Here is a 15895-nt window from a genome sequence, read left to right as displayed (position 1 = left end):
GAGAATATTAAAAACCAGCCTAATCCCGACTTTTAAATCATTTTCTTGGAAGAGAAGGGGGGGGGGGGGAGTGCTCTCCCACCCATGCCAGCACTATTTCACTCCGACACTGTGATGTACCGCAGCAGATCTGTGTCTACTGGAAACCTGGAAACCCAAAACATTCTGACAATGCGCCCCTTTTTTGTGCAGTGGTCTCATCGTGGAACGATATGCGGAGTTTACTTTTTCAAGTCACCTCGTAAATGAAACATTTATTTTAAAATCGGAAATGTATTACTGAATAGCTTTCTAATCGGTATAATTTTCACTGCACAGCTTCTTAGCTATCGCAATCTAACTGGATACAGGTACCCTCTCATTTCCAGTTCCACTTTAATTTTCACGCGATATTTACTCTTATTTCAGTGATTCCTGAAATCCCAGCATAACACAAGTACTATGTTGCAAATAGAATTAATGTTCGTTGAACTTGACCACTGGGGAACATACAATCATGTGTTACTGATATCCAAAATCACTAAGTTTGATGACGCCAAATTTTGGCTTCAATGGGCTGTCGCAAGACAGCTCTTTTTTCTTCTAAATAAGTAAAATTAAATACAGCTTTGGCTCCAAATGGTTCTTTAATCCATGTAGATTTGTCGCTAGTATCTGCTTCAAAGTATTTTTTGAACGATTTGATAAGCTTTGATAGGTGGTCTTCAAAAGCATATTTTATATTGCAAGACAATCAACTCCATTAGAGTTGATTAACTAGTGCAACAAGGGAAAGGAAGCATTAATACCATCCTCACTAATTTTTCTTTTGCATAATCGTATTTTTTCTGAAAGGCTGAAATCTTCTCGGTTAATTTTAAAATAGGTATGTTGTGCCACTGCAAGGAAATATCCAACCATTAAAGTTTTCAAAGATGTCACGTAAGAACGGTATTTAAATAAACTAAAATTCGTTTCCACGAAGTGTTTGGCGAAAGATCCTATCCAGTTGCGCGGTCGTAGGACGTTGGAAATGTACTAATGAGTTGTCGGCAGATCAACAGTTTCACTCGGCTTATCGAGTCCACTCGATAACGATTCTGAGTGACGATCGGAAGGTTTCCAGGTCAAGTTCCAGCGGGTCTCAACTTCTTTTTGTAAAGATACGTAACATCCTTTATTGTGATACTAGCCTCAGAAGATTTTCCACGCTCACTGGAAGAACTGATTAGCGTATCGTAGGAAGAGAGCGCTGACCGCTTCCATTAAGATCTTGCACATAAACCACAGTGTCGGCGAGCTACGTGCAATTGGATGCGAAGGTCATTATTCTCACAATACTATCAGCGCTATGTACAGGCTGAGGCAGCAAAGACAGCCCACCTCAAATATGTCCATAAAAAGTGGAGTGTGTCGAGGTGCGGTTTCAGCGAGCTACAGCAGTCAATGTGGGGATTTTTCTGGCGTACGCAAGTAATTTTTTAACATTTATTGATGCCGAATTATGACAGCGACTATTTTAGTGGAGCTAAATAAATTTTTTCTATGGCAATGAAAAGAGAATTTGACGAGGACTTGAACGACATAACGTTTGTGTAACTTGGTCAAATAGTAAAAAGACGACAGCGCCGCAAATAACTTATGTTAAAAATGGTATCTGTACGGAATGAAGGGGATATCAGACATGTCGTTAACACACGGATTGTCTTCTGTCCAATTAGATGTCTTCCAATAGCTGCGCCAGCTTATATGTTGGTAACTGGTGATGTTCGCGTCTATTGGTGATATTCGTGGCTATTGAAGTTCCATAAATGAAACAAGAACCAATGATGAGATGGTTGCAATGCCCGCTCCACACACTGACAGACCACGGTCGTTGTTTCTTCACTTCCCTCAGTGAGCGCGGATTTTCAGCAGACCTGTGGTGCATATTGCGAACATTAATTTGCCCATGGTGTGTAAACAAAATTTTGCGCAGAAACGCCGCATCACTTAGCAATTTTCGCAGATACCATTCGCCGCGCGGGGTAGCAGTTCGGTCTCAGGCGCCGTGTCACGGTTCGCGCGGCTGCCCTCGTCGGAGGTTCGAGTCCTCCCTCGGGCATGGGTGTATGTGTTGTCCTTAGCGTAATTTAAGTTAGACTAAGTAGTGTGTAAGCTTAGGGACCGATGACCTCAGTAGTAGAACTTACAAATTTCCAGACGCCATTCAAAAATGTTCAGATGTGTGTGAATCCCTGGACCAAACTGCTGAAGTCATCGGTCCCTAGACTTACACACTATTTAAACTAAATAATGCTAAGAACAATACACGCACACACCCATGTCCGAGGGACGGCTTGAACGTCCGGCTGAAGGGGCCGCGCAATCCGTGACATGGCGCCTCAAACCCCGCGGCCACTTCCGCGGCAGACGCCATTCGGAGAACTGTAATCGATTATAAAAGTCAATGCAAAGAAACTGTTGACGGAGCGGAATGTAGAAAGAATGAAATGAGTTGGAATATAGTATTTGTAGGGCACTCCAGTGTCTGATCTCACTCGCATATTCGGCTGGTTCCGGCTGAGATTCGAGTCCTCCCTCGGGCATGGGTGTGTGTGTTTGTCCTTAGGATAATTTAGGTTCAGTAGTGTGTAAGCTTCGGGACTGATGACCTTAGTAGTTAAGTCCCATAGGATTTAACACACACTCGCATATTCATGCTGCCTCGTATGACATATCGATCGTGTGTTGCCGCTGCTAAAATATTAGTTGCTTTTTCTCTGATCAGTTGCTGTTCTTTCTCGTTGGCGTATTGTATTCTTCACACTTGCACTTTCTTAAATTTTTTATGATGTTCGCAGAGAAACATCGAGAGGGGATGCAGTCGCAGGCTACTCTGTCAGTTTGGCGACGTATGTCACAAACTAAAACCGTATTCACGTTGTCGACTGTCGTGGGGACAGCTTCACGAGTAAGTTGTTTGATAGCAGGAGAGCATAGACTAATGAGCTTAAAGCGCCCAGGTAAACGCAAGAGCCGTGCCTACGGTGACGTTTTCTCGCATGTGGTGTAATAGGGCGGAAGTTTGTGTGACCTCTCGACCTGACGACAGGGCAGCAGGTTCGGACGCTGTTGCCTATTTACTATTTGATCAAGTTCCACACGAGTTACGTCGTTGGCGTCCTGTTCAAAGACTCTTTCCGTGGGAAAAAGCATATGGTACCGTTAACAATAACACGTCACCAACTATTGACATTAAAACTAACTTGCGTACGTCATAAAACTCGCCACAATATGTGCTATAACTTGGCGGAACCGCACGTAGATATACAGTGGTGAGCAAAACTTAAGGACGAAAGTAACTTCTACATGTAACTGAACTGAACGCGGTTCACTCACCGGTCAACGTTATTATAGCACTACACTCCTTCCCCATGTTCGTCTTTTCAGGGGTGCATTCGGCCCTGACTTTATTTTTATCGATGACAGTGCGCGACCGCATCGAACGGCGCAGGTGGATGACCTCTTGGAACGAGGGGATATTCGGCGAATGGACTGGACTGCCCGTTCCCAACCCCTCCCCCCTTCAACCCTCCCCGATTTAAACCTTATTGAGCATGTGTGGGATCAGTTGGAGGACGTATTGCAGCACGCCCACGTGCTACAACGCCCCTCCAGCAGTTGTCAGCCGCACAGCTGGAGGAATGGTACGCCCTGCCACAAGAATTCTAACCAGCCTTGTGGCCAGCAAGGGAGCACATTGCAAAGTCCTGGATATATTCGTGGTGGCCTATCTGAACTGCCTCGCCTTGCTATTCACAATATACATAAATGGCCTTGTGGATAACATCGGAAGTTCACTGAGGCTTTTTGCGGATGATGCTGTAGTATATCGAGGGGTTGTAACAATGGAAAATTGTACTGAAATGCAGGAGGATCTGCAACGAATTGACGCATGGTGCAGGGAATGGCAATTGAATCTCAATGTAGACAAGTGTAATGTGCTGCGAATACATAGAAAGAAAGATTCTTTATCATTTAGCTACAATACAGCAGGTCAGCAACTGGAAGCAGTTAATTCCATAAATTATTTGGGAGTAGGCAGTAGGAGTGATTTAAAATGGAATGATCATATAAAGTTGATCGTCGGTAACGCAGATGCCAGACTCCGATTCATTGGAATAGTGCTAAGGAAATACAATCCGAAAACAAAGGAAGTAGGTTACAGTACACTTGTTCGCCCACTGCTTGAATATTGCTCACCTGTGTGGGATCCGTGCCAGATAGGGTTGATAGAACAGATAGACAAGATCCAACGGAGAGCAGCGCGCTTCGTTACAGGATCCTTTAGTAATCGCGAAAGCGTTACGGAGATAATGGAAGACTGCAGGAGAGACGCTCAGTAGCTCGGTACGGGTTTTTGTTGAAGTTTCGAGAACATACCTTAACAGAGGAGTCAAGCAGTATATTTCTCCCACCTATGTATATCTCGCGAAGAGACCATGAGGATAAAATCAGAGAGATTAGAGCCCACACAGAGGCATACCGACAATCTTTCTGGAATAGAAGGGAGAACCGATAGGCGCACTCAAAGTACCCTCCGCTACACATCGTCAGGTGGCTTGCGGAGTATGGATGTAGATGAACGGACACAAAGAAGGGTAGCACGGTCAGTCAAAGGTTTGTTTGACTCATGGGAGAATGTCACGAAGATGGAACTGTCAGACGCTTGAAGATAGACGCAAAATATCCCGTAAAAACGTATGAGAAAGTTTCTAGAAGCAATTTAAGTGATGACTCTAGGAGTATATTACAGCTCCCCATGCATGGCTCACATAGGTATCGCGAAAACAAGATTTTACAGCGCTGACAGAGGCGTTTAAGCAGTGAATGGAACTGGAAAGAGCCCTAATAACAGTTGCAATGGGACATGCGCTCCACGGTAGTTGATAGGTCAGGAGTCGTAGACCCTGTGTGTGTGTGTGTTTTCACTAACGAGTTCCTTTTTTTCCACATCAGAGTGTAACGAGGATTCGGACGTTGACGGGATGGCGATGGCATCGTCTGCTAACATCAGAAGTTAACCTCATTTCACCGCGCTTACTCATGTTATTGCAGTGGATCTCGTATGTCTTTTCAGTCTTTTATCGACTGATTTGATTTCGTGGCACATTGCGGAGGTTGCACCAGAGCTTGGATATTTTCCTACGCGTGTTCCCACACAAGTGGCCAAACATATGAAACAGAAGAATTATTTGGGTACTGTAATAACTGGGCAAAAGAAGCCTACACTGTGTGTAGAGCAGAACAAAAATAGGTTGAAAGGTTCAATTAAACACCTTTGGGTAATACTGAAAAATACAGCTATACTGAAGGCGGCAAATACCGTCATTTTGGCGTTATGTAGCACTTAACAAGAGAACAAGACACAGCCGATAGTAAAAACGACGCTGCGTTTTGCCAGGTAAATATTGTTTGACACGTTTATTCCTAGCGCCGTCAGAAAGTAAGTTTCACATGTCGTCCCACGTTATGGCCATTGTGCAATAAGAGCGGCACATTGTCACAAGAGAATACTTGCTCTGGCCTTCGGGCAGACAGTTGTACTGCGGCGCGAGTAATAGGTGCATCCCACAGTGCGAGTGAAATGGCGCGGCAGATTGAAGCGTACAGCAAAAGTGAAATACGCGGGAAAGAACGTAAGACACAAGAGCGTGTAAAAGTAAGCGAAGGCCTTTTACACCTGCACAAGAGTGCGGCATCCCGATACGGCACGCACAACACAAGCTCTGTTTCAGCGTTTTCGATGGGAAGTTTCGAAACATTTGTTGTACAGTCCAGATCTTGTACCATGCGATTTCTATCTTTTCGGTAAACTGAAAGAGCATCTGGTAGGGTTGAGATTTTCCATCAGGCGTTCACACAGCGGTTCTCGAATGACTCCGTGACTAAGGAGCGAATTTTTATCTTCGAGGAGTTGAACGATTGGTAGTACATTGCGACCGTTGTTCGCAGAGATTTGGTGACTTTGTTGAAAAGTAGTGTCATGCACGACTGTAACTTTGACGTGTAGTTCAGCATACAATAAAAATTACGTGGTCTGCCGTATCGATGTGTAACTTTTTCGAGTCCCCTCGTATGTAGGCCTACATATTTTCTCGGTCGCACATATGTTGACGTTTCGAAATATTAGGACGACACTTCTACTATTCGTTCATTTATCAGCCACATGGAAAATTCACCATACTACCTACGTCAAGAAAATCCGTTACGAATTTTGCTTTGGCAATTAACAAATTCAAGTATAATTTTTAGTTCCATAATTCGGATAGTAGATTCCGAGTTCATGTGTAACAGATCATATCTCGAACCTCACTTTCACGTTCAGCGCTGGACTGAGTGAAGTGACATCTAGTGTAGCTCCATTTGACGGCGACGTTCCGCTGCGTTGACTTCCAGTGTGAATCGACCTACAATCGTACATAACAATAATATTCGTTAGATGTGTTGTTGGTCCCCAAAGTGCGTCACGTTGTTGTTAGGCTGGTTGTGACTGTGAGCCCAGAAATGCCTCGTTCTAGCTGGAGTGTAACGTTCCACGAAGCGAATCTTGTGAGAGACAGACTTGCGCGGAAGAAAGGAAGCGGGGGCTGGAGATAGATCCCTCTTGGGCAGGTAGCCGCATTCCTGTGTAAGTGGCCGCACTGAATGGCCAGAGAAACCTGTTCCCGGCCGTCTTTTGGGGATGCAGACAATATTACATAAGGCCACAGCCTTGAGCTCACCAACCAACTACGTCTTATCCTTCGAGATCCCTATGTTTACTGAATTAGTGTAGGTAACATGAAATGAGTGGAGGCAAATGGGGATGAAATCAATGAAGATTTAATCAGTCTAGTACCCAGTGTTGGTTTCTGTGCGAGGCTACTGTTTTAGTCCTCCTCCCCCCCCCCCCCCCCCCCCCCCCCCCTCCACTGCCCACCTCCTACTCATCACAAACATAACTCGTCGTCACTGCCACTTTCATGTGGCTCCTATTCGTAAGATTATTATAATAGGACGTCCCTCAAGAGAATGCTTAACCCAGTGACGTTCCAGGGCAAACCACTTGTGTCCTCCGGACAAAGGAGAGGAAGGGAGGACACAGCCAGAGGATGCGAAACTATTGGATGAACATCAAAGGTGGTGGCGGTGTTGGTGATGATAATTAGTTAGCGTGAGTGTTTAGTACATTCCAGAAGCAGAACTTCTACCAGGAAATTGCAGTTCAGAGAAATACATGATTTTAAAAGCATTCATCCAAAAATTTGACCTTTATGTAATTTGACCTTTATGTAATTTGACCTTTATGTAATTTGACCTTTATGTAATTTGACCTTTATGTAATTTGACCTTTATGTAGTTTGACCTTTATGTAGTTTGACCTTTATGTAGTTTGACCTTTATGTAATTTGACCTTTATGTAATTTGAGAAGAATAACACGAACAAACACACACTACCTCGACAAAGTCCTAATTTACGCAATATAAAACCGAAGTTATCAGCATTTCACTTAATAGTAGAACAATGAACACAAATCTGCAAGGTATGTCTACGCAAGCGTATAAATTAGGGTGGTGCTTTTTTTTCAGCAATTTATGCCACAGGGAGCTACTCTCTCTATTTTTTTTTCTTAGTGGGGCAGGGATGGGGTGGTCTTTCCCGTGCTGTCTTGGCTCACTCATCTTCTTGTGATTTGCCTAGCGCCACCTGTGTGCAGTGGCCACGTCTGAAGGAGAAGACACCACACATTCATATAATTGATTCGCCGCAATGGGCAATGAATCCACCACCTTTATTGCGAGTGCACAATTACATTCGACTTCCTGTGGAATTCTCAAAGTAGCAGGCATGGAGGACATTGATGGGAGCTGCGGATGGGTGATCCTAGGTGGGAGTTTGGATCGGCCGTGTTGAGATAGTCTGTGCAGTTGCGATGAACACAGTGTCCGGATGGCACAGTGGTTAATACAGCTGCCTAATAAGCAGGAGATCTTGGGTTCGAATTCTGATCCGGCACACGTTTTCACTCATCATTGCTGATACCGCATGTAGTCCCAATGCAGCTGACATCAATAATTTCCTCCCTTTCTTTTTCTCTCTCTTCACTCCAACTTCAGTTTACATAATATGTGTCAGATTTGTTTTTGGCAGCAGGGACAGTTAGTCTTTATGTGGTGGTAGTGTTCTACACAAGTGGCCAGGCCGCAAGGGTGTTTTCCAACAGGATAACACCACATACCGCTGTTGTAAACTAACATACTCTACAGTGTGTTGACATGTTGCCTTGGCCTGCTCAGTCACCAGATCCGCCTCCAGTTGAGCACATTTGGGATATTATCAAACGACAACCCTAGTATCATGCGCAAATAGTATTAAACATTCCTGTATTCACCGAACAGGTACAAGAAGGCTGAAACTCCATCTCACAAACTGACATCCGGCACCTGTAAAACACAATTCATGCACAGTTACATGCTTGCATTCAACATTCTGGCGGTTATACCAGTTATTAATGTACCAGTGTTTCACGTTTGCAATGGCTTGTCTCGAGGTTACATTAACATGTCATCTTGCAATGTTAATCACTTAAATATGGTAAATAGTCAAACATATTCCCAAAATTTCATTACTCTACATTAATCATTTATTGGTGTTCTGATTTTTTTAACGTCAGTCTTGTAACAATAATAATAATAATAATAATAATAATAATTACTAGATTAATAGCAAATTAACATTATTGTTATTAATTCCAGATGACAGAGGAAATAACCACAGTTAACAAGGAAGAGACTGGCTTAACACACGAATGTGGTGTGTTTGGCTGTATAGCTGCCGGCGACTGGCCCACACAGGTTGATGTTGCCCAAGTTATTTGCCTAGGGCTTGTGGCACTACAGCACAGGTACTGGACAACTTACAATCCAGTTATTTTATTGATACGTGTTTGAGAGCTGGAGAAAGTTTTTATAGTAACCTTGTAGAAACAATAGCATTCCATAACTCAGCTCATGTTCTAGAAGGTATCAATTCAACTCTGCCAGGTCAATTAATTTGAAATTTGAGTGTGTTTGTGACTCTATTGCCCCTTTCTGGTATTTCAGTTTCTTGTTTGGCAATCTGTGCACAAATAGCTATCACTTATACGTTCTGCATTTCACTCTTTTTATCTCGGAGTTTTTAGCGTGTCAGCTGCTTCTAGAATATGGGCACAGATAATATATGGAGGAAATAATTAACTGGGAAATGTTTAGTTCTTGCACCATTTTTCAAGAGATTTATAATACAGGATGAGTCAGGAGGTAAAGTACATGCTTTGAGGGGTGATAGTACTGGTGATTCGGAACAACAGTCAGAGGAACATATGCTCTTTTCTTAACCATATCTGACATCCAGTGTTTGAAAATAAAGAGCATCAGTCGCATGTCCTTCTTCACCAGCACTTGCATGCAAGTACAATCAAAGCAGCATTAGATTACATAGTGTTCTCTTTACTGACCCTTTGAGTGCACACTTCACAGTATCTCACTGAAACATATCCTGAGCATTGGACTGGTCACCATGTAGTCATTTCTTGGCCTCCATTAGATTACTGTTTGTGGGGTTGGCATAACAGCAGAGTCTACATATGCAGAGAGGACACAACGGAGGAACTTATCACTCATATTTTCTATGTGTGTGTGCTTACATAAAGGACTGTATTAATGAGCTGAGATCAGCTACACAGCAGCTGTCTACAAGAACTGCAAAATGCGTTGCGGTTGATGGTGAACTTTAGGCCAGTGAGCCACATGAAATTATTGTGAGGGTTGCCCAGATAGTAATGCACTACATTTATTTCTTCAACAATTCTTTGTTGAACATAATGAGAATTACACACATGAAAAAATGGTGATTTATCTACACACCCTATCTTTCCACATAATCTCCATCCCATTCTATGAGCTTTCTCCAGTGCGTAAGAAGGACATGTATGCCCTGTAAGTAACAATCGTTGTCCTGGTGGCGGAGCCAGTGCTTCACTATGTGAATCACCTCCTCATCATTCTTGAAAAGTCTTCCACGAGTGGCATCCTGTAATGGTGAATGACAACATCAGCTTGTCACAGCATGTCAGGTGTGACAGCTATGGATGGTCTCCCGACCACTGCAAATCCTGGAGCTTCGCTGAACCGCCTTCTGATGAACTCGCCCTCTGTGCCCGGTGACTAACTGTACTTCTGTCGACTGCAGATGCCACGTAGTCTTTGCAGAAGTATTTGTGAATATTCCCCATTGATTCTTTCTCTTCAGTGAGAAATTCAATGACTGCATGTTGCTTGAAACTTACATCACCTACAGAAGCCATTCTGAAACTGTCCTGCAGCTACACTATCTGTTTGAAGTGACAGAAACTTGGCGCACTCGCTCAGGAGACTTCAAATAATACATATGTAATGTTTTGCATTCATAATATTGTTTTCGGCTGAGAAAAAAAATGCAGTTCATTACTTTCTGGCAACCCTCGTATTATTTGAACATCTTGTGTGAGGAAATGTACACAGTGTTTAATGTAGTGTCACCTACATTTGTCTTGTCCCCCAATGTATTCATCAGTTTCCTCAGAAACTGTTAAGAACAGGACATATGTTCATATGACTTTTTTGTCCAGAATCACTAATTCCATCAACTGTCAAAGCATATACCTTTCCTCCTGACTCATCTTGTAGAAAATGTGTGTGTGTGTAAGCATTGCAGCAATAATAATCTATGGCTTTCTCTTTTCAGAGGACAGGAGAGTGCTGGAATAGTTACCAGTGAAGGAAACAATGCCAAATCTTTCAGAGTCCACAAAGGCATGGGCATGATAAATAATGTATTTAATGATGAATCTATGAAGAAATTAAAAGGTAGGCATTGATTACATGTATTGTTGTAGATTTACTGTTGAAAGAAATAGAACAGTGTGGTTGCAGTACATCTACATCTTCTGTATTATAGTATTAGCTAACTGTGTTAGCGTGAAACTGGTTAGTTGTAAAATATTGCATCATAATAAAAATCTGTGTTATAAAATTTTACCTAAAAAGTTTTATGGCTAAATCTGCTTTTACAGGCAATTTGGGAATTGGACATACACGGTACTCAACAAGTGCAGCATCTGAAGAAGTTAATTGCCAGCCATTTGTTGTTCATACAACCCATGGTCCTCTTGCAGTTGCTCATAATGGAGAACTTGTTAACTGTGGTTCACTACGTAAGATGGTAATTGAAAAATATAACTCCTTAATGTACCCTTGTCAGTTCTAAGCTGTTGCCCTTTTAAGCTCTGATGAGTAATCACATCACATGCAAGATGTCTGTTAAAATTAAAAAAGTTTTTCACAAAATTAATTATTACTTTAACATCTGTAGGCAGTACAGAGATATGCAATTTATATATCACTAGTATCTCCAATACACAATGCTGGACTCACATTCTGGAGGACGACGGTTCAATCCCGCGTCCGCCCATCCTGATTTAGGTTTTCCGTGATTTCCCTAGATCACTTCAGGCAAATGGCGGGATGGTTCCTTTGAAAGGGCACGGCCGACCTCCTTCCCCGTCCTTCCCTAATCTGATGAGACCGATCACCTCGCTGTTTGGTATCTTCCCCCAAACAACCCAACCCAACCCAACACAATGCTGATTTGTGAGAGGATAATTATTTTTACATTACCTTTTGTAACAGTGACTCCAGTAAACTGTCTTTCGCAAGTTTACGTTATGTCCTCCTTCTGTGGCAGTGATATTGGGACTCAGTGTGACAAATTCATGATGCAGTAAAAAATAAAATAAAATAAATCAGCAGCAGTCATATCAAGATAAAGTTGTGAGAATGACCTTTAATTATTATGGATGTTTGGTTCTAGGATTAAATTGTCTATCAAAATACTAAAGTCCAATTAGACTTTCACAGCACTTTGTAGCACATGAAAGGTTTGCTGGAGATCATTGCAAAGGATATTATGTTAGGAAATGTAAAAGTTATATGGCATTCTTGGCTTAAATAACCCAAGGGGTGGTTTGAGCAGCCAGTCTGAAAAGGTGTTCTTCCTCTACATGCATTAACCCCTTTCCTTGTGGATATGTGAGAGTTGTATTGAATGGGTATTTGCAGTGTGTAGGTAAGTGTAACAGATGCATATATAGTGTAGCATTATGTTTATGTTAGAGGATGGTGATGGTGGTGGTGGTGGTGGTGGTGGTGGTGGTGGTGGTATCAAGAGAAAGGAGCGGTTGAAATTTGATGCCGACACACAGCCTACTTCTCTCGAATAGAATCAAGAGGCTGCCAAGCTTAATGCACCCATCTGGCAATTGGCTCACCATTGGCAGTGGTACATACCATCACTTCACAAGACACTGCAAAGAGATTTGAAATTTAATTGGGACCACTCTCCCTGTTGTCGGCCAAATACTCATGGCAAAAATTTCATTTACCACTAGGATTCAAACTGGCTAACCTCTGAGTCAAGCATGACACCACTGCCATACATGAACAACCTCAGCTACAGAGGCAGTGTTTTTCCTTGCTGATAATTTCAATACTATATCTGATATTTATCAAGGTGATGTACTTAACTATAAAGTAACTTACAAAATGAACTATCAAGTGTTGGATCCACTATTTCAATTGTTGGGATTATTATATCCATTGTTAATATATGAGAAAGAATAATTACATACCAATCAGCTATGTTTAGAGCTAATATAATTAGATCAACAGCATGATTACAAAATAATCCTTCTGCAGAACACAGTTATTCAGATCTTCTATTAAGTTCTGGTTTCTAATATGAGGTTTTTTTGCTGAACTGGGCAATAAAGCATCTCATTTAGCATACTCTTGGTTGAATACAAGGAGAAACTGGCAGATCTGCTTATTCAGTCTTTCTCTGTCATCTGTGAATGTAGATATAACAACATAATAACAAAACAATTTTAAAGAGAGAGACAAATTCACAAGAAACACAAAGAAAGTACAATGCATTATTATTTGGTTGACTCAAATTATGTTAAAACAGGTATCAAAATCTGACCAGACACTGAAATGATAAAAGTTAATAATTCTTTTAGCAGCTTCTTCATGAAATATTTCAGTAGCTTCTTTATAACACTGTGAACAGTTTCTAGACATGAGAAAAGTCACTTCTTTCTGTGTGCAGTATCAATAGCAAGACAGAAACTATTATCCTAAATTTCTTTGATGTTGATATTTTAATGACCAGATCCATATTCTAGTGCCTCTCTTTTTCCTCCTTCAGATATGATAACAAGTTTCTGTGATCCTTAAGTAACCATGCAGGTTATATTATGAGCATCAAAATGGATCAGTATGATACTGGCAATTCCTTGGATGTAACACAAATAATGGAAGCAGAAGAGGTAATGGCATACTATGTAGTTCAGGCCTTGAGCAGTCAACATCCACATAACAAGATTGGAAAAACACACACACACACACACACACACACACACACACACACACACACAACCGAGAGAGAGAGAGAGAGAGAGAGAGAGAGAGAGAGAGAGAGAGAGAGAGAGAGAAACATTATGGAATGTTGTAGCCACACTGAGGTGTGGAGTGAGTGATATCAACAGGCTTTAGTGGTGAAGAAGAGAGTGGTGGAAGCAAGGAGGACTGATGACTGGGAGAAAGAGGCAGCAGTGGCATGGGAGACGAATGTGGTATCAGGGAGACTGGAGTGAGGACGGTGCAAGTGCAGATTAATGTAGTGAAGTGGCAGATAGGTGGATAGGGGACAGATGAAATTGGGGCTGGAAGAATTGAAGGATGTGTCGTTAGGACCAGTCCCATCTATGTATATAGTTCGCAAAAGTTGATTTTGAGGTGGAAAAGGGGGGGGGGGGATGGGGCTCCAAATGTCATGGACTGTGAAGCAAGCATTGATGTTTTGCATGTTGTGCTCACTGCCATTATGTGCTGCTAAGTATCAATTTTACTCTTGGTCACAGTTTGGCAGTGATCATTCATTTGTGTGGACATCTGATTAGTGTTCATATGCACATATGTCTGTCCACAAGTTACACCAGAGTTGGAATATGACATCATTGCGTTCACAGATGTACTTGCCTCTGATAGGGTAAGATAAACCTGTGACAAGAGAAGTACGAGGATAGTTTGAAAAGTTCTCGGAATCACCACGAGAGGTCAGTGATAGTGCAACGAGTTGTTCATGTAATATTCATTGAACTGCTGCCTGTAAACACATGCCATGTCAGTGCTCTTGGAAGAGAGCTGTGGCGGTGATGTGGCTCTGTTGTTGTTGCTGCGTAGTGATTTGCAAAGCTAGAAAAAATAGAGATTCGAGCAATGATTAAGTACTCCGTAAAGAAAGGTATGAAAGCAAAGGATATTCATTCTGATTTCCAGAATACACTGGAAGACTCTGCTCCTTCATATTCAACTGTTGCCAAGTGGACAAATGAATTTAAATTTGATCAGGAGAGCTTGGATGGTGATGCGTGCAGGGGTCAGCCAAGATGTGTCACTACTACAGAAATCATTGCAAAAGTGCAAAAAATGGTCATGGAAGATTGCCGATTGAAAGTGTGTGAAATTTCTCATGCTTGCCAGGTGTCATCCCAAAGGGTATATCACATTTTAACTGAAGAATTGGAAAAGGAAAAAAAATATCTGCAAGATGGGTGCCGCAACTTTTGACGCTGGATCAAAAACGCATGAGAATGGACATATCGGAACAATGTTTGGCCCATTTTAGGAGAAATGAACAAGATTTTTTTCACTGCTTTGTGACCACAGATGAAACTTGGGTGCACTACTATACCCCAGGGACAAAACAACAGTCAAAGCAGTGGAAACATGCCGATTCTCTGCCACCAAAGAAAGCAAAGACAATTCCTTCGGCAGGAAAGGTCATAGCATCAGTGTTCTGGGATTTGAAAGGGATTCTGTTTGTAGATTATCTCTCCACTGGGCAAACAATTGCTGGAGAATACTATGCTAACCTCCTGGGCAAATTTCAAGAAAAGATACACGAAAAAAAGGCCTGGTTTAGCAAGGAAGAAAGTCATCTTCCATCAAGACAATGTGCGCCTGCCCACATGTGCCTTCACCATGGCAAAATTATACGAACTAAGGTATGAATTGTTGCCACACCTACCCTATTCACCTGATAAGGCTTCACTAGACTTCAATCTCTTCTCAAAACTGAAAATTTATTTTGGTGAACGAAGATTTACTTCAAATGAAGAATTGATAGCCGGAGTTGACAACTATTTTGCAGACCTGGAGGAAACTCAATTTTGAGATGATATCAAGGCACAGGCGCATTGTTGGACCAAGTGCATTAACCTACAAGGAAACTACAATGAAAATAAAAAAAGTTTCAGTGATGTAAGTACTTTTTTTCTATTCTGTTCCAAGAACTTTCCAAACTACCCTTGTATACGATGCACTAGGTGGCTGCGCTGGGAGTCTTCCACAGGGTCATGACTCATGTGCCACAATTCTGTCTCATACCATTGCTACCCATCCAGCCCTGGTGTTGGTCTCTTTTCCCTCCACTGTTCAAATCACTGTCAAGCCATTCAGATTTTTCCATGATTTGCCTAAATCACATGAGGCAAATTCTGGAATGGTTCCCTTGAAAGGTCATGACTGATTTCCTTCCCCCTTCTCACTAAACTGAGCTTCTGTTCCATCCAAAATGACCTCATTATCAATGGGACATTAAGCTCTAGCATTATTTTTCCCTCCCCTCCCCCCCCCCCCACCCCCACCCCACCCCTCCCTTCACCAAAACTCCTCCTTGCTCCTTATACTGCCTACACCTGAAACATCAAGTTACATGGCACAGTGGTTAGCAGACAGGACTCTCATT

General features: G+C 42.1%; 1 protein-coding gene across 4 annotated transcripts in view; it reads left to right on the top strand.

The window, feature by feature from the left end:
- The window catches only part of LOC124554707 (amidophosphoribosyltransferase-like), a 254787-nt gene that overhangs the window by 220299 nt on the left and 18593 nt on the right, over positions 1-15895 (top strand). For 3 of the 4 annotated variants that reach the window (XM_047128345.1, XM_047128344.1, XM_047128346.1), the window contains exons 2-4: positions 8761-8909; positions 10772-10893; positions 11100-11248. In XM_047128345.1, coding sequence (XP_046984301.1) covers positions 8761-8909; positions 10772-10893; positions 11100-11248 — 420 coding nt within the window. Of the gene's footprint in view, positions 1-2826; positions 2933-8760; positions 8910-10771; positions 10894-11099; positions 11249-15895 lie in introns of those variants that run through there. The other variant, XM_047128343.1, reaches the window with a different exon arrangement.

Source organism: Schistocerca americana, chromosome X (assembly GCF_021461395.2).
Source record: "Schistocerca americana isolate TAMUIC-IGC-003095 chromosome X, iqSchAmer2.1, whole genome shotgun sequence".
NCBI classification, from domain to species: Eukaryota; Metazoa; Arthropoda; class Insecta; order Orthoptera; family Acrididae; genus Schistocerca; species Schistocerca americana.
The sequence above is the reverse complement of the archived record's forward strand: the minus strand, read 5'-3'. Positions and strand labels throughout refer to the sequence as shown.